Source organism: Lutra lutra, chromosome 9 (genome assembly GCF_902655055.1).
Source record: "Lutra lutra chromosome 9, mLutLut1.2, whole genome shotgun sequence".
NCBI classification, from domain to species: Eukaryota; Metazoa; Chordata; class Mammalia; order Carnivora; family Mustelidae; genus Lutra; species Lutra lutra.
In genome coordinates this window covers 133,364,130-133,389,272 of record NC_062286.1, presented here as the reverse complement: position 1 = coordinate 133,389,272, position 25,143 = coordinate 133,364,130, and the positions used below count along the sequence as shown (strand labels likewise).

Genomic DNA, 25,143 nt, shown 5'->3' with positions numbered 1-25,143 from the left:
GCCCAGGCCTCTCCACTATTTGTCTTGAAATTCCAAGCAAGTGAAAGGAAAGGCAGAAAGTCCGGGGTGAAAGGCCTGCTTCCAAAGCTGGCAGAGCACCGCTTCTACCTCATTGTGTGAAAGCAAGTCACAGTGCCACCCAGACTCAAGCGGGTGGAGACAAAGGCGTTCAGAAGGAGCCGATCAGCACACTGTGAAGGGCAGGGGACCCCAGAAAGACACTCACCAGGGGCTCTTATTGTCATGCCCGCCACAGCGATCTCCCTGGAGCACACTCTTCTTCCTGGTTCTGGAATCCAAAGGCCAGCACTGGCTCTTATTGATGGAGATCCTCTGGGACGCTGGTCTCCCCTTGGGACTTGGCATCTCCTTCTCTGGCCCTAAAGATGGAGATGCAGAATATAGAGATAAGGTTGAAAGTGTTCTTTGCAGATTGTGTGGATTAATTTGGGGAGCGGGACCTCACTTCTCCTCTGGTTAAGCCCTCATATCATTTTATTATTGTCTTGCCATTTGCCTTGTTTCTCTTCCAACTCAACGGCAATGAAAAATTGGGTTAATGGAGCCTTCTGGCTAGTGGTTCTGTAGACTTTACTATGGAAGGACCTAAGAGTTGAGAGAGCATGGATTCTGCAGCAAGACTGCCCAAGTGTGAATCTTGGCTCTACACCTTGCTATGGGAGCTTGGGGAAATGACTTCACCTTCCTATGCCTCAGTTTCCTGCTCCCTGACCTGGGAATCATGAGGCCAAGGGTGAGGCTGTTGCAGGGATGGAGCAGGTAGGTGTGCAGAACAGCTGAGAAAGCGCCAGATCAGGACCCTGGCCCACAGGTCAGGCAGTCTGAAGCTTCTGCCACAGATGGGCTTTTGGGGGGGGGGGGCTGTTAGGGGAGGAAGAGGGAGTGGTGGCTTAACCAAAAAGCAGTCTGTAGTCTCTGGTAGTACGTCCATGAGAGAGCAGAGCCAACATGTGCATGCCTCCTGCTCATAACTGTGTCTCATTCTAGCCCTATTACGAGGTATTTGTGCTTTCGGTATAAATTATAAATTTAAACACATGCAGGGTTTGTTTTTCCCCCAAAGCAGATTCCAACCAGCATGAAACCAGCCAACCCAAATAAATTGTGCACTTAAGTCTATTGTTTCCAGCAACATGTAAACTGTTGGGTTGCAGAGAATGGCTTTGAAGAGGACGCCCCATTAGTGTTCCTAGCATCAGGGTTCAATTTAGGCAGTGCATATTTGAAGCTTTTACTAGAAGTCTGTGGCAAAGAGAGACACGCATGCTTGGGGAGGGGGGCAAAGGGGTCTTGTCAAAATTGTACAGGATGCATTTAGGCAGTGTTGTCATAAAAGCACAAAATACATCACCAGCCCTGAACTCAAGGAGACTCGCAGAATTCCTCAGCTGGGGAAGTCATTCTGGGAATGCAAAGATCGCTTTCAATGTTATGTTTGTAAGGAAATGACAGTCACCAAGTGGAGAATGTCAGGTCCTCAGAGAAACCCTGTGGGCACTCACGTGCAGAGAGCTGTTTACTTAACTGGAGTTGGTTCTGAAAATATTTGACTCTGGAGGGTCCCAAAGGGAGTGCGGAGGGTGGCTGGGGTTTTCTCGCAGGTCAGGCCTCGGCTTTTGCTAATCCCCCCAGCAGATAAAGCTCCAATCTTCAGGGCAGATTCATTCCTCTGTTGAACCAAGGTTTATGGCACTGGCAGATGCCAGAGCGGGAACCTGTCGCTCTAAACGTTTCCCCAGCAAAACAGAGCCTTCTTCTATCTGATGGACTGGGAACTTGTCACAGTGGAGCAGAGGTGCCTGGGGTGAGGCTCTGGGTGAAGAGGAGGCTCTGAGTGTGGAGGAGAGGCCTGAGAATGAAGGATCTGGGCATTTATCTCCAGGAAGAATCCAGCAACGTGACATTCTCAGCAGTGCTGAAGGCTGACAACGCTGACAGAGGAGGGGAGTTTTGATGTCACTATCAGGCAAATCATGGATTTTACCAAGTAGGTTGAGTTTGGGGCTTTGTCCTTTCTGTTAAGCTCACATCCCCACTGCCCGAGTGGGAGGTCCTCTCACCACTCTAGACTTTGTCCCTGCTGTCCTACTGGGGCATTAATGGCAGTAAGGAGTTCAAAAAGCCAGGAGTGAGGTCACCTGGTCCCCGGTCTGGCTTCTCCAGGAGAACTGGACAAATGAGGGAATTCAGCCCTTAATTATCCACCACCTCCTCTGCTCCAGGCACTAAGGGTGCAATGGCAACACAGCTGTCCTGGGCAGGACGGACCAGGTGGAGGAGAACTCAAAAACAGCTCATCTCATGGAATGACAGAGGATGATGGTGATGATAACGGATATTCAGTAGGAGCCAAACACGGTCTGCTGTCTTGTGCTTCTCAAGTTGAACATGCATGCGACTCACTTTGGGATCCTGGTAAAATGCAGGATCTGGTTTGGGAGGTCTGGGGTGGGATGTAGGACTCTACTAACAAGCTCCAGTTGGCTGGTCCCCAGACCTCGAGTTAAGAAGGAAGGCATTATTTCACCCAATCTTCAGAACATACCACTGAGGCACTATAGTTATTCCCATTATACAGACAAGGAAATGGAAGCCTAGAAAGGTGAAGTGACTTGCCTGAGGTCATACAGCTAGGAACAGAGGACCGGACTCCAGGGTCTGCGTGCTTACCCAGCTCTGCCCTGATGAGGCAGTGGGCGTGGCATCAAGGGGGGCCCAGTGCCAAGTAGGGGCTCAGAGAAAGCTCTGGGAGAATGTGCCTCTTGTGGGCACCAGCAGGTTGAGGGTTAAAGTATGAGCCAGGTGAGAGGGAGGAGGGTGGGGATAGAGTTCCCAGCTAGGGGGCTTGGCACAGTACAAGCACTCAGGCTGTTTACTCAACAGAGCAGGAGAGAGGTAGAAACCAAGGCTCTGCAGGGCACAAAGGCTGTGTTTCTGGCCTTACCCTGAGGGCCTGAGAAGGAAGGTTCTCTGGAAAGATCCTGTAACCTGTTTACTCATCTGTCCCTGGTGACACACTTCCTTGGGGCATCCCCTTCATTCTCAAAGGCACCATCCCACCCAGCACTCACTCCCTGGGCTGCAGGGAGCACTTGGCCCTGTGGGTCTCTGTTTACCCATCTGTCTCCTGCGAGAACATTTCCTCCTCATTCATCTCTGTCCCCAAAATACCCAGCCTGGCTTGTGGGGTGACAGCACCTGCCCGGCTTGCAGCACGAGGGTGCTGTGGGGAGAGCGTGGGTGGAAAGAACTGGGTATGCCGTGCCATCTGGAAGGTGTGTGCCCAGGGAGGCTGTAGCGAGGGTCCTGGGGCAGTGGGTATTGGGATCTCCCTGCCAGGCCTCCTCTTTGCCTAGTGTCCCCCAAAGACCCACAGCTCGGGCATCACTTTGACAACTCTGGCCATATTCATGCTCCGGGGGCTCCCGGAGACTGAAGATTTTTCCTGTGCACTGACTTCCTTCCCCCTGACTTCACTGTGACCAATTTCCGACCTGTAGCAAGCAGAGCGAAGAGCATCGGGAGGCCCCTGGCCCCTCCCCTGCATCCGAGTGTCAACTGTTGCCACAGTCCACCTACTTTCTCCATTCCTCTCCGGACCTACATGTTTAAAAAAAAAAAAAATAGCATGGGTCAATTTTTCTCTGGGTTCATAATAAAAATATTAAAAATATCAATAATAAACAAGTAAACAAATAAATAAACTGGGATGCCTGGGTGGCTCAGTTAAGGGTCTGCCTTCAGCTCAGGTCATCATCCTGGGGTCCTGGGATCCAGCCCTGCGTCTCTCTCTCTCTGCCTCCTCTCTCTCTCTCTCTCTCTCTCTCTCTCTCTCTCTCTCGATCTCTCTCTGGCTCCCCGCTCAGCGGGGAGTCTGATTCTCCCTCTCCCTGCCACTCCCCCTGCTTGTGCTTTTCTCTCACTCTGACAAATAAATAAAATCTTTAAAAAATATATTTATATAAACTGTAACATTTAGCCTAATTTTAGATTCATGAAAAAGCAGCAGAGAAAGTGCAGGGAGGGAAGTCCTCTATGACCCCGCACCCGACCTCCTACATTACTCCTGTGGCGTGTCTGTCCCAACAAATGAACCAGTGTGAGTACGTTACTGCTAACTCTACCCCACGTCCTATTAGGATTTTGTGTCTTCTCCCCTTACCTGGTGGACTCACTATTTAAACTTTAAAAGATTCAAAACAGGAAACTGTCCACGGAAAACCAGCATCCTTTGCCAAACACGGTTCTACTAGCCAGATGCTGTTGGTTGCTGAGGGACCTCAGCCCGAGGCCTGCTTTCTCTTGGTTAAAAAGAGAGATGAGTAAATGTTGGAGAGGTGGTCAAGTCAGGTGGGCACAAAGTTGAGACATGCTCACAGGGCCTGCAGCATTGTGTCGGGCCCAGTCCCCGTGGGAGCCCCGTGCATGGTCTCCCTGGGCCACATGCTCTGACAGCTGCAAAGCCCACGTCTGAGGCCACGGAGCTCCCAACCCGGAGCTTCCTTCCGCGCTGGAGGATGGCATTTGTCTTCTATACCGGAGCTCCCCCTCGCGCTGTTCCCTAAGCCAGGAGTTATGTGACAGGGGAAGAATTCCATCAGTGGCACAGGAGGAGCACCGCGTGCCTGTCGTGTCCCTGAGACATGGTCCCGCGTGCTGTCAGTGACGGGGAAGGGGCCTGTCTAATCGCCTCCGCAGCGGTTGCTCCGTAAGGCCCGGACTTGTCCATATTCATTCTGGCAAGTGTTTTAAAGTGATTTTCATGTTTTCTAAGTTAGAGTAGGTGACGCAGTTTCCTGAAACCAAGTCGGCACTTTTTTTTTTTTTTTAATGGAACCATTTGCAAATGGATTTGTCAGACACACACATTTATCAGTGAAAAACATGCAATTCTCAGGGCAGTTACACAGGAAGATTTTTCAAATTGTTTGGTTCTCATTTGATCTCTAGTTAATTACTTGTCTGTCACTATTCTTTCTTCTCAATTTAAAAATTTTATGACTAAGACTAAATACCAGCTCATAATAATAAAGACATATTAACCCATTTAAGAAACGTGAATGAAATGTCTAAGTTGGCCTAGATCTACGATTAACTTCAACTTTTTAAAGAGTAACAGGATTTTTGTCTTGAGAGATTGGTTGTTAGTAGCCTGCCTCCCTCGACAGAAACATGAAGATAATTTCATTTACTAGTGACTGTGATGCAGGCAGAACATACGCCGCTTTGGATATTAAGGCTGAAAGAGAAAAAACTACTCCAGAGTCTTGAAAACTTAATTCCTTCTACTGATATCAGCCAGTATCATAAAGCCATAACAAACAGAAAAGCTGGGTCTCCCAAGAGAGAGAATTTGCTTTTAGCTTTAAACGGCCAGCGTGGAAAACGTAATAAAATAGAGATCACAACTTTTATCTCCTGCCCAGATACAGGATGGCTACCTTTGGTAAACGGCTGATACAACTCTGACGTGGCTTTGAACAATTCCATAGGTAACCTGATGGAAAACCTCCAGCCATATTTAAAGCAGAGAGAACAAGTAAGAATTCTCCAGAATAGAAATCTGCCTATCCTACATCAGGAAGTTCCCTAAATAACCATGTGATCTCTCTGACAGCCTGTAACAAGGAGGAACTGACTTTGTACACAGCATTTTATGTGCTGCTTACCTTCTCACCCGTCGCAAAGGATTCTCATTCTAGCCCTGACATTTTCAGTGTATCTGGGTATTTCTCATTTGTAAAACCCACTCTATGGAGAGGGCCTTTCTTTCTTTTTTTTTTTTTTTTTAAAGATTTTATTTATTTATTTGTCAGAGAGAGAGAGGGAGAGAGAGCAAGCACAGGCAGAGAGAATGGCAGGCAGAGGCAGAGGGAGAAGCAGGTTCCCTGACGAGCAAGGAGCCCGATGTGGGACTCGATCCCAGGATGCTGGGATCAGGACCTGAGCCGAAGGCAGCTGCTTAACCAAATGAGCCACCCAGGCGTCCCTGGAGAGGGCCTTTCAATCTCACCTTTCATAAGGTGCATGAATTCCTTCAGAGTAACAGATGTTTCTGAATTAGGGAAGAATCCACTTGCTATCAATAGGTTGCAGCAAATTTGTTCGTCTTCATTTTCCTGGAAACATAGGCTGTGAAGGAAAAGAGTAGCAGGAGGGAATCACAGAGGGGAAGGAAAAGTGTGGCCAGAGAAGGTAAGACGAATTCATGCTCTGCACTGCAGTCATCATACCGTCCAACTCGACAGGACCAACTCCTCGGGAGACATGGGGAGAGCGTTATCTGTGGTCTGAAGGCGAGAGCGGTGAACTTCACACACACAAATCAACTCAGTCGTGAGGCACCCAGTTCCTTTAGGAACAACGAGTTCCATTAGTTCTGGGGCTTCCTTTGGCCTGCAGTAGTATTTCCCAAGGGCATGGTCTTTATCAATACCCGGACACAGATACTTCAGGGGATTCTCTGGAATATCTTCCTCAGCTGTGACTTTGCAATCGCAGATAGTATCAGGAAAACAACAGCACAAAATTCTTTCTTGGCGTAGGGTTCAATGGCATGGAAGTAAGGTTCTGACAGAAAGAGAAGCATTTGGCCTTGTCTTTTAAAAACCGTCATTTTGGGGCACCTGGCTCAGTAGGTTAAAGCCTCTGCCTTCGGCTCAGGTCATGATCCTGGGGTCCTGGGATCAAGCCCCGCATTAGGCTCTCTGCTCAGCAGGGAGCCTACTTCCCCCTCTCTCTGTGCCTGCTTATGATCTCTCTCTCTGTCAAATAAATAAATATTTTGAAAAATGTTTAAAAAAATAAAATAAAAATCGTCATTTCCACTGTACGTGCCGGGCAGTGAATCACAGATATTCCTGGCAATGGACTAAACCCTCCCCACGAGGCTCGGGGGGTGTCAGTTTTATACCCACCTGTCTGCAGCAAGGGAGAAGGGCTTTGGTGCGCACAGCGCGGCTCAAGTCGGCACTTTTCAATATTGTCCTTTCCGACATGTATCTGCTGTCCTCGTTTTCAGGAGATCTAAGCCCCCGAGGAAGTCTCTGGGATAGCTCTCCTGCTCCTGAGGCATTCACTTTGTGACAAGTCACTGCTGGCTCAGGGGTCCCACATCTAACTGCAGGTGATCACACCTGAGCAGCTGCAGAACTGCCAGGTTCAGTCCTCAGCACGACTGGTGATCTCTCCACGGACGTACTGGAGAATTCTCTGAGTTAGTCCAAGGGGCCATGTGCTTAGATGAAATTCTCTCCGCACCTGGGTGCGGAGGAGGAAGCTACTTGATACACAGGTAACAGATGAGTCCATTTTCACTTTTTTTTTTTTTTAAGATTTTATTTATTTGGGAAAAAAAGAGAGAGAGAATGAGCAGTGGGGAGGGGCTGAGAGAGAGAGATTGAGAGAGAAAAGCAGACTCCCTGCCGAACAGGAAGCCCTATGCTAGGCTCCATCCCAGGACCCTGGGATCATGATCAGAGCCAAAGGCAGATGCCTAACCGACTGAGCCACCCAGGGGCCCCTCTTTTCTTTTTTTAAAAAAGATTTTATTTACTTATCTGACAGAGAGAGAGAGCAGCAGGCAGAGGGAGAAGCAGGCTCCCCACTGAGCAGGGAGCACAGGCGAACCTCCATCCCAAGACCCTGGGATCATGACCTGAGCCAAAGGCAGACGCTTAACCCCTTAACCAACTGAGCCACCTAGGTGTTCCCATTTTCTTTTCAAAATGGAACTGTTACAGGTAAGAGCACCACCCTTAAACCGTTTGCCTCCTTCTCTCCCAGCACTAATGACCCAGTTTGGTTTAAATCCTTTGAGACTACTTTTCAGGCCTGACACGTGTTTCCGTAGTATCTCATTCTTTGTGTGTGTACGTAGGGGAGGGTTACACAATCAGGATTATACCAGATATGTCACTTTGACCCCCTTCTCACTCAGTAATATGTCTTGGAGACCCACTGTTGTTGTTACCTACAGACTTAGCTCATTCTTTTTAAATCACAGCCTGGTAAGCCATAGCATGGCCCTTCCACATTGTGTAATCAGTCATTGTTTTATGGATGTTTACATTATTTTCAATTGTTTCCTATGATAAGACTTTTTTTTTTTTTTAAGCAAAACTCTGTGTACATGCCTCCTTAGGCGCATGCATAAATTATTCTGGGTGGTGGCGTATATGCTCATTTCTGATTTTCAAAGGTCTTATCAAACTACCCTTCAGAGTGTGTGTGTGTGTGTTTGTGGGGAGGGGTGTCAGTTACTACTCTTTGGGGCTGTTTATTCCTGTTTATTTCTTGTCTGCAGTGGCTGCAGGGTGGAAGGGAGCCAAGGGAGGGAGAAATTCATCTCTAGGTGTTACAGGCTGGTTGGCTCCGGGCCTCTCTGCAGTGGTGGTCAATGGGGGCTTTGTTCCCTGGTCCATCCCTGAGCAGAATCTGAGAGCTGATGGGCCAAGGTGACAAAGGGAGCCTACGTGTGTGTCGTGCCTGGATTCCAACCCCGATCAAGACACCAGCCGATTTTGTAGGAGTCGCACATAGAAATGTTAACAGGGGTGGGGGGGTGCGGGGAAAGCCTGAAAACATTAGGTGGTAAAAAAAGGAATGAAGCAGTAAAAGAAGCTGACCACTAACTCTAAAGACGCAAAGGGAAGATACCAAGCTAATTCGCACCCCGGGAGAAGTGGGAGGTGCAGAGGGGACAACGGGGCTCTGGGGAAACCAGGACCACAGGAAGAGGTGTGTGGAGGATCAGATCCCAGATCCGGACAGACAGAGGGGACCCACAGGGGAGAGGGAAGAAAGGAGGAAAAGAAGGAGTGAGGAGGGGACATGAAAGTGGCAAGGTAAGAAGAGGAGGCAGAGACTGAGGAGGGAGGGGAAGGCTGTGTCCCTGTCTGTTTGTGATTAGCACACAGCCGGCCGAAGAACGAAGAATGGAGTAAACAGAAACTTCCAGGCGTCCCCACACCCCCCTCTGAGGAGAAGCAGAAATCAGATGCTCTGTGATTAATCGTAGAGAGTTCAGGACACGACCACAAGCGCTGTGCGGACTTGAAATTAGCTGCCTTTTCCCGTCCCCTTGCCAAGATGGGAGTGGGGGGTGGGACGTGAAGGGGTGGGGGCCCCGCCTGCTAGGGGCCAGCATGGAATTCTCCCTGGTAGAGCTCAGTGACACTGACGGGCAATCGGCAGCGTCCAGAGCAGCAGGCAGCATCCGGGGAGCGCGGGCTGGCCGGGGGGGCCCCAGGCCAGCTTCCTGGAACCCCGGCTCCACGGCCGCCTACACCCGGACACAGGCCAGATAAGAGGCCGACTGCACTATCAGAGCCCGGCAGTGCAATGTCCCCTGGCCCTCAGCACCGCAAAGAAGACCAGGGGACAGTGGCTTCCTTGTGAGCAGCCTCCGAGTGGCTAGTCTGGAAGGACTTCCCCAGCCCGACCCCTGCAGCGAATGCAGATGCGGCGGATGCGGATGAGAGTCGCAGCTCACCTCAGCGACAGAGAAAGCCAGGCGGCCTGGAGGAGGAGGCGTGCCCTGGCCTGAATGCCTGTACCTGCTGGATGGTGAGTGATTCTGGCGTGTGGACCAGACGCTAGAGGGAGGTGAGGCGTGAGGAGGCGAGCACTTGCTCACACTCCAGCCTGGAGCTCCCCAGGAGAAGGGAGTCAGAGAGGGGGGAATGGGATAGCGGGGGCTTGCTGTATGGTCTTGGGCGAGTTCTCTCCCCTCCCTGGGCCTCGGTTTGTCCATCTCTGCAATGGAGTGGCTGGAACAGAGGCTCTTTAAGGGGCTTTTACTGTGACTGTTTCTTGTGTATCTGTCATATGCCAGACACTGTGCTAGGCATTTATGAAGCTCTAGCTCAGGGAATCCCCATGAGCCTTCAGAGGGGCAAGTGTACTCTCCTGGTACCTGAGCAAACAGAGGCTCAGAGAAGTGAAGTGACTCACCCAAGGTCACACAGCTGGTCAGTGGCGTAGATCAGAATTAGGTCCTTGCCCTTCTGACTTGACTTGCCCTAAACTCTCCACTTCCAGTAGTCTGTATTCTGTTCTGATTCCATGATCTCTGCAGGAAGCAGGGGTGCAGGAAGAGAGGGTGTCGAGGGGAGGATTACCTGTGGGACGTAGGCAGAGAGGCTGGAGAAAGGCAGCCACAGGCTGAGTGGTCTTCACCTCTGGATGGGTGGGGGCATGCGTCCCAGGCAGGGGCTCCTGGCTGGAAGGAGGAGTGCTGGATGCCATGTGCCGTGCTCGCCTCCCTGCTGTCAGAGGCTCCCCAGGATGGGAGAAGAGGGTTAACATCAGGCAGGGGTAGAGGGAGCTGGGCGTGGCGAGAGTGGCACATGCCTCTACTAGGTTTTGTTCCAATTTTGCTTTTCCAAAAATCTGTTTCAAATCATTCTGGGCCCCCACTGCTCCTCTGGACGAAACAGAATTGTGAAACACATACAGAGCTTTCCACACACCTCCCCCGGGGGGAATCACGTATTAATATTATTGGAGGCTATCTGCATATGCAGCCCCACAGCTGTGGCAGCAGCAGCCACAGATAAGCTGCGGATCGAGTCCAGGAGTGTCTCCCTGGCACGGAGGAGAAGGATGCACGTTACATCTGAGGGCCCGGGAAGCACACAGCAGGGCCTAGGCAGGTGGGAAATCCCTTGGTGCCAGGCATCTGGGCAGAGTTGGAGATCCCGGCACCCAGATGTGGTCGCTTTTCTCTCCTCTTGGAAAATTCCACCCCACAGCAGCTCTGTACTGACGCAGGCCTCCCTTCCATTAGGGGATTGGCTCAGAACCTCTGCCTTGGGCTTGAGTCGAGACCTGAGTGGGGGTCCCGGCGCCACCACTCCCCACCCCTCCCCCAGTCCTGAGCACACTGGGATGACTGGTCATCCTACCCACTTCTGGCCTTGATTTTTCTTGTAGACACTTCAAGGTGACTTCTCCAAGTCACCTGCCATCTCTGGGCCTCTGTTTCCTCACCTATAATATGAAGGGTTTGTTTTACCCTTTCCCATTTTAGGAAATCTCTAAAATCTCTGTGTAATTCTTAAAATTCTGAGAGCCTGCTTGGAGGGCACTGAAGTTCGCAGGACGCTAAGAGAAGACAAAGGTCTCCCATGAGCCCTGCCATCAGGGAAGGTCCGGAGGAGGGGGGCACGCAAGTGGGCTTGAAGAAGGGACTGAGGGGTTCACTGCTGACATCAGCGATCCCAGGCCTTTGGCCCTGTGGGCCTCTGAGGGGCCGAATGGATTGCTTTCGTGGGGAGTGATTTAACCCAAATGCGTGCTGGCTAGGAGGCCCTTACCTACTCTGCATCAGAAGCTTAGCACCCACCCCCAGGACCCGCCAGTTCTTTCTGGGGAGCAGTGAAGGGGTAGCTCACATGTGCCCACAAACTGGGCTCTTGCCCTGCTCGTCCTCTCTGGCCTCCTCTGGCCTCCGCCCTCCGCCCACCTGAGACTCTCAGAGGACACCCCCTCGTGCCCTACCCTTGTGGTGCCCAGGCTGCTCTGGGTTCTGGGCAGAGATGGAGGGACCAGCTTCTTCCCCAATCCGTGACACTCTCTGCCACGTGGTCCCTACACTGTGGTGTGCTGGACACAGCTTGGCCCGGCTTTTGAAAGCCAATGGTCAGACTGTCAGAAATGTGGTGAATGAGTTGCTAAGCAGAGCCATTATTAAAAATTAAATTTTGCAGACTTCTAATTAAGTCAACGATGTTACAAAGGTAATGAGTACTCACGGCTCCTCCCTTTCCCTGTCTGAAAAGACATCTGGCTGCTCTGGAGGCTCCCGAGGTGACTTCTGTCCACGCTGCCTGGTGGAAGCCCATCTGATAGTCCGCTGTTGTGTATCTCTCCCCGAGTCCCCGTGCAGTGACCCCAGGTTGGTGGCCCCGGAAATTGGCCCCAGTGGGAGTCCTTATACCATGGGAACTGGTAACAGGACGAAGCAGGGCTCGATTTATTGTTTTGCTGATGGCCTAGATTTGAGGGAGGAGACAGGAAAAGTTAACAATGAAGATTAAACATAAGACTGTGTCCCCATCTGTGGCTGTTCTGTTGTGAAGAGCCCCACAATGAAGGCACGTGTTTCCTTCACTGACAAACTGCACTTTGTCGTATCACTTTTGTCTGACTCCTTAAGGTAAAGGAAAATATGCACCAGTCTTGAGCTCCTCTCGCTCGTCACTCGTAAGTGAGGGCTGACTACAGATTCAAGGGCTGGGAGCCAAAATCAACAAACTCTTTCTGTGTGACTCAGTTGAGTATATATGAAACTTCCAAGGGGGTATTGCAAATTTTGTTTTTATTTGTAAATTGTGTGCTACACACCCTTTATACCAGTACAATCTATAATAAACCCAAGTGTGCATATATTCACATGTACACACGTATGCACGCACATACATGTATACACACACACACGCTCTCTCTCTCCTGGAGCACCGGCTGCTAACCTTCACCAGCACACCACTGGCCCCACCGCTCATACGCTTGTGCCCAGGGTCTCAGAAACCCTGGCATGGACCATCTTTGGTCCTTACCCAGAGGGAGTCAAACTCCAGGTACTGAGCCTGGACACAAATACTTCAGTTTCCTCCTCTTGCCTAAAACATACCCACAGTCCAACTCCTCACTCCCATTCTAAGCAGTGGAATGGATACAGAGACTGGGCTGGGGAGGAGCTGTTGTCTCCACAGGCCACCTCTGGGCCCCAGCGTGGACAGTGGCGGCCCGGGGCTCCCTCATCACCTTCCCTGGCTCTGCGTGCGGGGGCACTTCCGGTGACCTGTCGGGCAGCTCCTGCTTAATTTCATCCACTTAAGGTCTTGCTCCCGCCGTACTTTATTTTCATGTGCAGAGCATGACTCTCTAATAGAAACGGCATCTTGGAACAAGCGGGAGGAAGAGCTAAGCCAAATCTATAGGAAAGTTAAGACAACTTTCTATTTATAGAAACCCTGGGAGCCAGGTGGGCCCTTTCCAGTTCTCGCAAGCCAGCGAGCGGCAGAGGAAAGTATTTCTCATTCCTGAGTTCTGTCTCTTATGGTCGAGGCCAAGGCAGAGGCCCAGGTGGGGACACTGGCTCAGAGCAGCACAGTTATGAAGGCGAGAATGGAGCCATGCTCACAGCACTTTTAAAAATAATAATAAATGGGTTTTATAATTATTTTATTTTGTGTGCTCAGAAGGGTGATCCTGAGTTTCAATCTCAGTGGCCCTCACCCCAGGCAACCCGGTAAGAGTCAGGAGTCTACTCCTCCAGACCATTCGTTCACTCATTTTCGCATTTTTAAATTTAATTTTAGTTTTCAAATACGGATTCTATGTGTTCTATTATGCATCTCCCTGTTTCCACTTGATAATAGATCCTGAGAGTTCATCCATATTAGCTCATGGAGACCTAAGACCTTCCTTTCAATGCCTGCATATCAGAAGTCCCAGGAGGTCGGAAGAGGGGATCTATTTTGATAAGCGAATTTCTATTTTCTAATCAGGTCATAAACTTTCTTGACCCCAAAACATAAGTAGAACCCAACTGCTTCTACTTTTCAGTAAAAAGAAATTCTACTGGCTTTCCCTTCAACCTGTGTCTGGAAGCTGACCTCTTCCTGTCCCCTCCCCTCCCCTCACCCTGGCCCACGAGGCCATTTCTCTCTGGGCTTTTACAGTTGTCTCCTCACTGGTGTCTGCTTCTCTTGCCTCTGTGATGGTCTGTTCTCTATCTGCAGCCAGCGGGGTCCTGTTAAAATGAAATCAGATCCTGTCCCTCCTCTGCTCAGAACACCTTCCTGACTCCCCAGTCCTAGGTCCACCTCACCCAGAGTAAAAGGTTAAGTCCTCACCATGACCGCAAGGCCCTATAAGATCTGGACTTCATCTCCCCTGCTCTCCCCCTTGCCACATTTGCTGTTCTCAATCGTGCCAGACACAGTCCTGCCTCAGGACCCTTGCACTGGCTTTCCCCACTGCCTGAGACACTCCCTCTCCAGATTTCCACGTGGCTCATTCCTTACCACTTACCATCATCTGGCATATTTTTTTCCTTTTCTTTTTCTTTTAAATATTATTTATTTATTTATTTGAGAGTGAGTGAGCAAGAGAGCACAAGCAGGGGGAGTGGCAGAGGGAGAAGCAGACTCCCCACTGAGCGGGAAACCTGATGTGGGACTTGATCCCAGAACTCAGGATCATGCTGAAGGCAGACACTTAACCCACTGAGCCACCTAAGTGCCCCATATTTTTCTTTTCTTAAATGTCCCCTACCGGAATGTGAGTTTCCTGAGGGTACAGGTATATGTATGTATACACACACACATTTTTTTTGCCTGTTATGTTCAGTGTTCTATTCCATAGTAGGCACTCAATAAACTTGTAGAAATACCTGGTTTGCTTTGTTGCCAAGAGTGACAGAGCAGTCAGACCTCCTGGGAGAACTGTGAATTAGGGTCACCAGGAATCTCTAGCCAGGGACTCCATTTCATTTATGAATGCCACACTTCTACGCATGTGTCAACTCACGCAGTGGCCGTTCATTTGCAGAACAGTGAGAGTCAGCAGACGCATACATCATCAGACGTGCTGTCAAACCAGCCCAGGCCCAGACTGGACTCCTCAAGTGGCTCCTGTGCTCAGCCCGTCTGTCTCAGGTGGGCTTGCAGGGCTGGTAAAACAACACCATCTCCCACACCGGTGTTCAGAAATACTGGGGGTCAAGAAGGTTATGGGATCTGTTGTGGGATCTGCTATGGCCTGGTGGCTGTCACTGTGCTGTCCCTTGGACTGGGTCGGTCACCCCTGGTCCGGAGCATGCCCGCCCCTGCCTTCCGAATGAGCGAGGACAGACCCTGCAGATGCGAGCATGTGGAGGAGGGCAGGCACGCACCTTCCGAATGCACCACTGGATGCCACCCCCCTCCACCCCACCAAGGACCAGACAGTCCTACACCTGATTAATAGCAGAGGGAAAGGCCAAAGACCTTGCTCACTTGCCCAGCAGCCCCCATTAGATCCCTGGTCTCCAAAGCTGCCCTCAAGATTTATAAAAGAGAGCTCAGGTAGAAGTGAATTAATCATACCTCCTCAGGACACACTCACCCTTCCATCTAGCAGTCTCGCCACATTTATTTATAAAATAAAACCCCCCACAGAGCCACCCCCCAGCCTGGGGACTAGAACTTTGACAACTATCTATAACCCACTTACATGCTCCTTCCCACCGCAGTAGCTACGATCTTGAATTTTGTGTTTTTCTAGGACTTTTTATTTGTAGGTTTTTGGTTTTTGTTTCTGTTTGTTTTTTAGAGAGACAAGGAGAGAGTGTGCATGCATGTGGGAGAAGGGCAGAGGGAGGGGGAGAGAGCATCCAAGCAGACTCCCTGCTGAGCAAGGAGCCCGACATGGGGCTTGATCTCCACCCGGAGATCATGACCTGAGCCAAAATCAAGAGCTGGGACTTAACTGAGGGAGCCACCCAGGCGCCCCTTTCTATGGCTTTTTAAAAAATGGTGGTAAAGGATACATAAAACTGACCATTTTACCCATGTTCAAGTACACAATTCAGTGGCATCAAGTACATTCTCAACATCGTATGGCCGTCCTCACATCGGTTTGCAGAACTTCAACATCTCAACTTCCCTTTTCTAAAAAAAGGTATTTATGTCCAAACAGTAGATTATTTTTACTTATTTTTGAACTTTATAAAAAGATCTACGTTGTCTTGTACCACTTCTGTTTTCATGAAGCGTTTATCACTACAACTCATCCCCGTGCTTGCACAGGGCTCGGCGCTTCCTCATCTCCCACTGCCGGATGCTACTGCGTGGCAAACCGGGATGCATTTCCCACGTCTAGAGGCTTCCAGGTCATTTGACACTGGTGCGCTTGCTACTACAGGCGGTGCTGCTCTGAGCATCCTTGCGCCTGCCCAGTATGCACGTGCTGGCGTGTGTCTCCTGTGTCCACCCGGAAGCAGGACTGCTGGGTTGTAGACAATATGAAATCACGCCCCGAACTATTTTCCATAGTGGCTCTGCCAATTCACATGTGCCCTCGACCGTGTGGCATTTGTCTGATGGCTTACTTTCTGCCAACTGAATGAGTGGAATTTCTCCTGCATCTCCACCACTGCCACCATCACAGGCCTGGCTGCCACTCACTGTCTATCTCCAGGTCTAAGAATAGCCTTGAGCAGGCTGTGGGCTCGTGATGTCTCCCATCTTCATGGTAGAGCTGCACTGGGAGGGAAACCGAGCCTGACGGTCACACTACAGGAAGGTAAATGTGGAGAGGGCATTTAAGACCTTGTCCTCCTAGCATCTATCGCTTGGTCCTGCCTTTACTCAACCTGGTTCTTACACAGGTGGGACCCAGAGTGACAGGGCAGGGACAAGTCCTTGCTCGTGACAGGTATCACTGCTCGTACTCTACCTGTATTGCTGTTAATCCATTTAACCCTCAGATCCCATGAACGGAGGGGCTCTTAGAGGCCCCACTTCACAGATACAGAAACTGAGGAGGAGGAAGTTTAAGTGACTCTTTTATAAAAAATAAAAAAAAAAAGATTTTAGTTATTTGAGAGAGAGAGTAAGGGCAGAGGGAGAAACAATCTGAAGCAGATTCCACACTGAGCGCACAGGCAAACATGGGGCTCAAACCTGTAACCACAAGACCATGCCCCAAGCCAAAACCAAGAACTGGACGCTTAACTGACTGAGCCGCCCAGGCACCCGGAGAGGTTAAGTAACTTGCCTGGAATCCCACAGGTAGGAAATGGCAGAGATGGGGCTGCATCTGGTCTGTCTGGCTCCCTCCAGAGGTTATGCCATCTCTTCATAGAGCCTAGGAGTCAAATGTCACAAATTCTTCAACCCTACAGACTTGGGTTCATGTCTTGGACCCCCTACGACCACGCTGTGTGGCTCCGGGCAGGTTACTCTCTGCACTTCTAAAATCGCCGGAGCTCTCCTTTCTAGAAGCTTCATTAGATACTCTTTTTTGTACTTTATTGTTTCTTTTTTAAGATTTATTTATTTATCTGAGAGAGAGAGAGAGTGAGAGTGCACGTGAGAGGGCATAAGCAAGGGGAGTGGCGGAGGGAGAAGCAGACTCAATCCCAGGACCCCAGGGATCGTGACCTGAGACGAAAGCAGACGCTTAACCGACTGAGCTACCCAGGCATCCCCACCTTCTTGTTTCTTTTCTTTTTTTTTTAAAAAGATTTTATTTATTTATTTGTGTGAGAGACAGAGAGCGAGCACAAGCAGGCAGAGGCAAAGAGAGAGACGCTGAGCAAGGAGCCCAATGCAGGACTTGATCCCAAGACCCTGGGATCATGACCTGAGCTGAAGGCAGCAGCTTAGCCGACTGAGCCACCCGGGCGTCCCCGGGCTTCTTGTTTCTTGTTGCTTTGAGTGCCTATTCCCCGAATTTCCCTGGAATCCGTTCATGAGCTTATACCTGCCAGTGCTCATCCCTGGAGCACAGGGGGAGGAAGTCCAGGGATCAGGGCACAGGGTACCCTAAGCCAACTGCTATTTCTAGAAGGGATGTGGTGCTGGGCAAGAGGAGAGCGAATGTCCACTCCAGACTGGGCTGCTCTGGGCCAGTGACCTTTGCGACCATCCTATCTCGAGAAAGGCCGACGTGGCTGAGTGGCAGCCTGCTCCGGCCGCCTCTGGGCTTGCCTATGGGAGGCGGACGGCTGTGCGCGGGCAGTTGCACTCAGCATGTCTGGAATACCTATTCCAAAGGGTAATTCCCAGGGATAAAGCATGTTTATACTTTTTTGGGGGGAAAAATTCCATTTCTGTTGCCAATTAGTTCTGCTTGAGAACAGCTCTTCTCAACACCAACGCGCCGGCCGCCCAGCCTTGAGTTCGTAGATTAGCTCCAAAGAGGGGAAAAAAGTAATTTCTTTCTTTCCTTCCTCCGCCCCCAACCGTGAAACCCGGCTGTTCGTGATGAAAGGGGTCCTGTGGATCGTTTAGTTTTCCTTGTCATGACTCCAGGAAAGGCTATAAAAATAATCAGTGGGCCCCGCTGGCCGTAACTGACTGGAGAGCAGTTGGCTACCACAGCGTCTGAGTTATCAGAATCTGTCGCAGACACAGGAGGCTTCAGTCAAGCTCCTCCGATTACACCTGCTCCCCCCGCCCAACCTGGGCCAGCGCCGGCTGGGAAGTGCTGGAGGTTATCTGAGCGTTTCTCTTCTTTCCCAGGTTCCAGGGAGTTCCTGGAGGAGGGACCCCTGGCGTCTAGACTGGGAAGCGGGGAGGCTAGAAGACAGGGGGTTCTGATGCGCTCTGCCTGCACCGAGCCCCTGCTCCACGGTGTAGCCGTGAGCCTTGGGCTAGGGACCCGACCTCTGGGTGCCTCCGTTTCCTCATTTTAAAGTGATAATAGTCTCTCCTCCTGGGACTGTTGTAGGATCAAATGAGTTAATGCACGTGGGAGGGGCTCAAATCCTTCATAAACATCAGCTTTTACTTCTCAAAACCCTCTCCCGCTGACACCTGAGTCGTGTGTGGTTATGCCAAAGCACCTCAACCTAGTCCCCTGCTGATGGACTCCAAGTCGGTTCCAATCTTTTGTGATCGCAAATACGGCTGCATTGAATAGCCTGTGGCTCTGTGTACCCGCCCCTCCCCTAAGGTATGTGACCCCCACGATAACCTTGGCTCTGGACTTTGCTTCTTGGGGCCTGCAGAATGAGAGATGTGCGGGTGAAGGGTCAGCCCTGGCCTGGCATGTGGACAGGCCAGCGGGAGGCCGGGTCGGGCCCTCCCCAAGCCAGGCGGGACAGATTCCTCCCAAGGCCCTCAGGGGAGTGAGGCGCCAAGCGGTGAGTTTCAAAGGGTTGAGGATATCCAGCTCCCAGGTTCCTGGCAAATGTCCTGAAGTGGGTCTGGGGAGAGGGAATCTGCACTACGCAGGTTCTCCCCATCCTCTGCAATCCTCTTCCTCCAGGAAGCCTCCTGAGATCTGGACTCCAAACACCCTTCTCTTGTCTCTGCACTGATTTAGCACCAGTGGTATCCAGCTCCCTTTGGGGAGGCAGAAGGCATGGCGATTGAGAATTTCAGAAGTGCAAGAAGGCTGGGTTTGGTCCTAACTTCTCAGGGCTCCCACCCCCATAACCCCTGCCCTTCTGCGTCCTCCTCTGTTTGGGCGGGCTAACGATTACAGCGATGGCAACAACTTCTCCGGAAGGTCTTAGGAGGTCGCAGTGACGTAACACGCTGTAACACTAGGAAGTATCTGACACCATGTCAGGCGTGAGAAATACAAGCTTGTGTGAGGAATGTCTCTCGCTACGGGTGGGTCCAGAGCTCACCGCACTGGGCTGTGGGTCATTCGCAGGCAGAATGTCTCATTTGGAGCAGAGTCTAAAGGGAGTCCAGACTCATGGTGTGGCCTTGAGCAAGTCATATTCCCTCTGAACTAAGTTTTCTCTTAAAAATGTGGTTGTGACGGCACGATCTGGCAGATGCGTCTTGAGGATTAAGAGAGGCAAAGCTCAGGGTCTGTGAATGCCAGCTACGTGGCCATGACTGCTGACCTTGATCATCAGCAGTGGTGACGGTTGTAAACAGCCTCCCAGAAAGCGGAACAGCATTGTGCACACAGCTGGTGACTAGTGAACACACGTGGATGGACTGATGGTGTCAAGTCTGTTATAAAGTGGGGTCTGGGAGAGGCCCTGTTAGGGGGACTCATTTCCCATGCTGCTGACCCCTTCGGGAGAACAGAGGAGAGAGCGCCACAGGACCATACCCGCACTTATGACATCTGCTCTACTCTGTGAGCTGAGGGATCAGGCCTCATCACCCCATTTTACAGACTAGAAATCCAGGGCCCTGAGAAAGGGGAGCTTCAACGGCCCCCCGTGGCGCACACAGCAGCTCTCACTTGTCCTGACTTTGCGCAGTGGTCTTCACTCTGACCCTCTGCCCCGTGCAGGAAATGGACCTCGGGGACGAGATACAGTGTCCCTCTGTGGCCACAGCCCTTGCACATTTCTGGCATTTTTGTGTCCTGGGACAAAGGGTGAACAAACTCACACGAACTATTCTGGTTTCCTGGTGGAAAAACACTCCTGACCCAGGGTGGGGGAGCTTTGCTGTTGGTTTTGCTTCTCTTCTGCCCCTCACCGTCCTACGCTAACTACTCAGCAGCAGCGATCGTAGCAAATCCAGATCGCGAAAACCCAGGGATAACCTTAGGAATTGTCTGCGGGTACTGAATGGGCCAGAGGGCTCCCTGGATCGGGGGGCTGACCTCGGCTGCCGCTGCCCTTGGCCTGAGCAGGTGAACTAATGATAATATTCGCTGCCTTCACGTGGCCTTCTTCCTCCTCTAAGGACACCAGTCTTTGGATTGGGCCACCCCAATCCAGTGTGACCTCATCTTAACCAGTTCTGTCTGTAAAGACTCCATTTCAAAATAAGGTCACACTCAAAATCCCTGGGTAGATGGGACTTTGTGACTTCGGGGGGCCACCGCCCCTGGGAAACAGTAGCCCTTCCTATAGTGCCTCTCACGCCGACTTGGTGCAGCACCAATGATGTGCTGGGCACTCCTCTGTGCTTTCATTCCCTCCCCCGATCAGGCCTCTCCACAGCCCTGTGAAAGGAGTTCTAGGATTATCTCTGTTTGAGGCCAGAGAGGTGAACTGACTCGTGTAAGGTCACACAGCTGGTAAATAGCACATTTGGGAGCAAACCTATTCTCTCTGACTCCAAAGCTGGCAAGGATTTGAGACCCTCCAATCCCATTCCAAGGGCTTGGAGTCATCGTCCTTTCTCTCCCCGAGTCCCAGCCATTCGAGCTATGCTGTCTCCTGGCCCACACCTCCCTCCACTCTCTCCAGACACATCTCTCCCAAAGAGGCTATAAAAAGGCAGGGGGAGTGGTGCGGGGGGCTGGATCTTGTTTTCACAGCGGCGAACATGAAGCTGTGTTCTGCCTGGGGTCACGGGTGCCCAGCTCTCCTGCAGGCAGAAAGCTTGCCACCCTTGTGCGTGTAAGAGCATGTCAGACGCATACATGTCATCCTTGACATCTGGTAACATTTTAGGCGTCTTGACTTGGGCTTACAAATTGAAAAATGGTCCATTAAGGTGTGATCTATTCGTCCTCGAGACAATGCTATTGAATGCTCACAAAGTGATTCACTCTGTTGGGTCCACAAACCCCGACTCCTTGGGCCAGACCTGGCGAAGGCATTTGCAGGAAGGATGAAGCTGTTTCTCTGACAGCCAGGGGAGAGCGGGGGCCTGGTGGGCGGGAATGGAGGCTGACAAAGAGAAATGAGTGGCTGCCAGATGATGTATAGCCGTTTACCTTTTAACACGTCTGTGTTGCAGCCATGGAAATAACTTGCTTTGGCTAATGGGAGGTGTGTGCAATCAGGAGTCTCTCAAAGCCATGAGCTCGGAGCCATGAGGAAGGATTGTAATTTCCAACAACTGGGGCTTTGGGGCCTTAGGAATTGTATGCTCTGTTGGCATGGAGAGCCAGGAGCCTTCTCCTAGCCAGTGAGCAAGTTGGAGGCCTCTGGGCAGATCAGGGGCTCCCTAGGAACAAAGCCAGCCTGCAGAACTTTGCCCCCCGACCCCAGAGGGGTGGGATGGGGGATGTTAAGCGTTGACAGTGGCTAGCAAGTGTGTAGGAGCTAGCCACATCACAGAGAGCATTGCCCCAAAGCCAGACCTGCCTGGGTTCAAATCCTGCCTCTCCCAACGACCAGCCAGGCCTTAGACAGCCCCACTGTAAAACAGGGATTCTAACAGAACCTACCTTGGAGGTGTACGGGGATTTCCTGAGCTAGTGGCACAGAGAGAGTTCTCAAGAATGCTAATCATTGTTAGCATGCTGGGTTGCTGGGGTACAGAGAAGAGCTAGTCAGGAGGAGAGAAGCAGCGCTGTGCCTTCGGGCTGTGGGTCTAGGGGCAGGCTCCTAACTTGCTACGCGACCCGGGCAGGAGGTTTCTCCCAGTTTCTGCCCCTCGGGGCAATCGGGAAACCAGTAATAATGTTGGCTGTCACCCAGTTTGGCCAGCCAATGTGCCCAGAATCCAAGAAGTGGGATTAGCTTGCGTAGGGAGGACCCAAGAGGAGGGCTAGGGCTAGAGCTAGGGTTACCATGAGCCACCATCTGCTACAGGTGGGCTGTCCGTGGACTGCCAGTCAGTGTGCATGCCTGCAGACATTAAGGGTCTGACTCATGCTCCCAGCTCAGCGGTGAAAGGAGGACAGACAACAGCCATGTGGTCCCTGTGCCCCTTCTGCCCAAGTGGCTCCAACCTCAGATGAGACGGGGGATAGATGTGTGCATCTCTGGGCCCTTAAAACTGTGGAGATAGTTAAGAGGTGGCCATCACAGCGGGGCCAGCTCAGATTTGGGGATCACAAAGACCTGGGGCAGGGAAGGCTGGACATGCCTCCAAGTAGAAAGTCTGTTCTGACTTGAAGTCAGGCATCTGTTACCCTGTGAAGGCTGAAGGCTGACCCTCCCCGCCCCCCCCCCCATCCCCATCTCCCTCAGGACTGACTGCCCAGGAGCAGTGGCCAGCTCATGGTACTCGTCCCAGCTGGCTGCGGCTGTCCCACAAGGGTCAGTTTCTAGAGCTATCAGATGCTGTGGCTGCCGGCTTGTTTGTCTCCACGGCACCAAGCCTGGCCAGCTTTTGGGCAACAGCAGCTCCATGGAGAACACAGTCCACGAAGGAGGGACAGCAGAACCCCGAGTGGGGATGGCTAGGTGGCGGGTAAAAGATGCTGGGCACCCGGACCGCAGGCAGATCTGAGCACTGGTCCTTTATTTTAAGTAAGCTCTCCACCCAATGTGGGGCCTGAACTTACAACCCCCCAGATCAAGAGTTGCATGCTCCACGGACGGAGCCAGCCAGGCACCCCTGAGCACTGGTCCGGGTCCCCAGGAGAAACCCACTGGGACAAAGTGAGGGTAGAGGTGGGGCTTCACATTGGGGAGGCACCTTCCTGGGGGTCCGGGCAAAGCACTTGGCCTTGTGGCAGCTACTCAGTGAGGACTCCCCCCAGCCTCTCTCTGCCCGACCCCTGGAGCTTCATTTCCTGATTCTGTAATCTCACTGCTCCAGCCAGCTGCCCCATTCCTTCATTCGTTCATTTTCCGTCCTCACAATGAGCCCAGAAGGTGGGGGTGCACCAGTTATGCCACTTCCGAGATCGAGGGACACACATGAATTTAAGCAGCTGGGTAAGGACACAGAGCTAACAAGGGGCTGGATTAGTTATCCGCTGCTGCGTGACACGTGTCCCCACAACTAAATGCCTTAAAACAACACAGGTCTCTGATCTTACAGTTTCGGCAGGTCGGGGTGCAGGCGCGGCGGCCGGGTCCTCTGCTCCGGGCTCTGTCACAGGCACGGCAAGGTGTCCGTGGGGTTCCACTCGTCTCAACATTGAGAGGCAGGATCCGCTACCCGGTTCGCTCAGAAGTGCAGGAGTCACTTCTTGCGGTGGTGGCCCTCCGTTCCCGACCACGGGACCCTTCTCCAGCACGGCCGGTCGCTTTGGCAAAGTGAGCCCGCGGGGAAAGTGCCTGCGAGAGGGGGCACGTGCGCATGCGCGGGCGCTTGTGCGTGCACGTACGTGCGTGCGTGTGCACATGCGCACAGGTGCCTAGCGTGCAGGTGTGCATGCGTGCGTGCAGGTGTCTGTGGACGCGGATGAGTCACCGATGGTGGAGGTGGCGTCACATGGCTTTTGCGACTTTCTATTAAAGCAAGTCGCTGGGTCCGCTGGCACCGAGGAGGAGAGCGCAAAGGTCAGGTGGCGGGAGCCCTGTCCGTCCCCCCTCCCCGGAGGAAGCCGGGAAGAGCCCCCCCCTCCCCTGTCCCAGACCCGCGCCGCCGGTCCGCCACTGCCCAGTCAGGAGTGAACGGCACCCTCATTTCTTCACGGGGTGTTTGTGCAGCGCCTAGCGCATTTCGGACAGGGGCGGTTCTGTCCCCAGCAGCCGCATGCTGGTGACCGACCTTGAGGCTGCATCTTTACCCACAGCATCACGTGCCTCTGCAGGGGGGAAAAAAAGTCTTTTCATTATTTCCTGTAACTGAGCTGAGATTTCTCACAAACCCTAGTTCCAGGGCAACAAGGAAGAATACTCCATTTAGTCTAATCTGGTCAATTTAATCTGACCCAGTGCTTGAGCTCTTTAGGTAATGTTCTGTCTCAGATATCCTTCTGCTCCATCCTTAGCCCTGCCAAGGTGGCATAGGGTCTGGAGACCCGAGGCTCCCTGGTGGAGCGGGTCGGTGTCTCTAGCCATTCTGTTGCCCAGGATCACTACAGGCCTTTCTGGCACTTGGGACTGAAGCTGGCTGCTAGAAAAACACACGCTCTGGGCCCGGAGCCCTGCCTGGCTGACTTGTCTCTTCACTGGCTCAGAGCCCTTGTCTCCACTGCATCTGACCCTGCTGGAGCTGTCTACCCCTCCTAACACAGGGTCCCCTCTATGAAAAGGGACATCCTGGGTCCTATCCCAGCTATGGGAGGAACCCATGTAGCCAGGGAAAGTGCAACATTGGGGAAAGTTACCTTTCAACCTGGAGCATCTGCACTGTCCCCCCAACTTAAACTGGTGGGCAGTGGTCCCAATGCAGCTTCCGCCTCAGGTCTCCAGAGGGTCACTGCAAACCCCTGCCTTTGGAGCAGGTTTTCCTTGTATTGAACAAACAAACAAACACAATATACATAAATAATAACATGAAATAGAAGTAGCTGATACTTAGAATGCTTGTAAATGCCAGAGTCTACACTAAGCACTTCACACACTTACACACATTCATAGCAACTCTCTGAGGAAGTTCTTCAAGTCCCATTTTACAGCATGCGGAGACTGGGACACAGAGATGTGAAATAATTTGCTCCCGGTCCAAGAGTTCTTAAGTGACAGAGCTGGGATTTGAACCCAGATAGCCCCTGCATCCCTACTCTGCACCACCACCCTCCTCTATGCCCCTGTGCTCTCTGGGTGGAAGTGAAGAGAGGAGAAACAGGATGTCCTTCCTTCTTCCACACATGTTCTCCTTCTGCCCTAGGTAGCAAGCCTGGGGTCGT

At 51.8% G+C, this 25,143-nt stretch overlaps 2 protein-coding genes across 3 annotated transcripts in view; one reads left to right on the top strand and one right to left on the bottom strand.

Annotated features, from left to right (window-relative positions):
* Window positions 1–190: 190 nt before the first annotated feature.
* On the bottom strand, window positions 191–23,606 carry LOC125109709 (uncharacterized). Its single transcript, XM_047746858.1, has 6 exons — window positions 23,383–23,606; window positions 11,778–12,017; window positions 10,143–10,243; window positions 6,035–6,153; window positions 3,516–3,621; window positions 191–380 (listed from the first exon to the last, which is right to left on the bottom strand). The coding sequence occupies exons 1-6, from the start codon at window positions 23,482–23,484 to the stop codon at window positions 317–319; spliced, it is 732 nt and encodes a 243-aa protein (XP_047602814.1). The 5' UTR covers window positions 23,485–23,606; the 3' UTR covers window positions 191–316.
* The window catches only part of RIPOR3 (RIPOR family member 3), a 72,959-nt gene continuing 56,772 nt past the window's right edge, over window positions 8,957–25,143 (top strand). For both annotated transcript variants that reach the window (XM_047746851.1, XM_047746849.1), the window contains exon 1: window positions 8,957–9,588. The gene's annotated coding sequence lies outside the window, so the exon portion shown is untranslated. The remainder of the gene's footprint in view (window positions 9,589–25,143) is intronic.

What these genes read in the sequence shown, in the direction of transcription:
- LOC125109709 (XM_047746858.1), bottom strand. Translation starts at nt 23,484, where the DNA reads ATGTTGAGACGAGTGGAACCCCACGGACACCTTGCCGTGCCTGTGACA. An exon ending in TCTCTGCCTACGTCCCACAG is followed by an intron (nt 6,154 to 10,142) that starts GTAATCCTCCCC and finishes TTTCCTTCACAG; the next exon opens with CCTATGTTTCCAGGAAAATG. An exon ending in CTTCGCTCTGCTTGCTACAG is followed by an intron (nt 381 to 3,515) that starts GTCGGAAATTGG and finishes CTCCATCTTTAG; the next exon opens with GGCCAGAGAAGGAGATGCCA.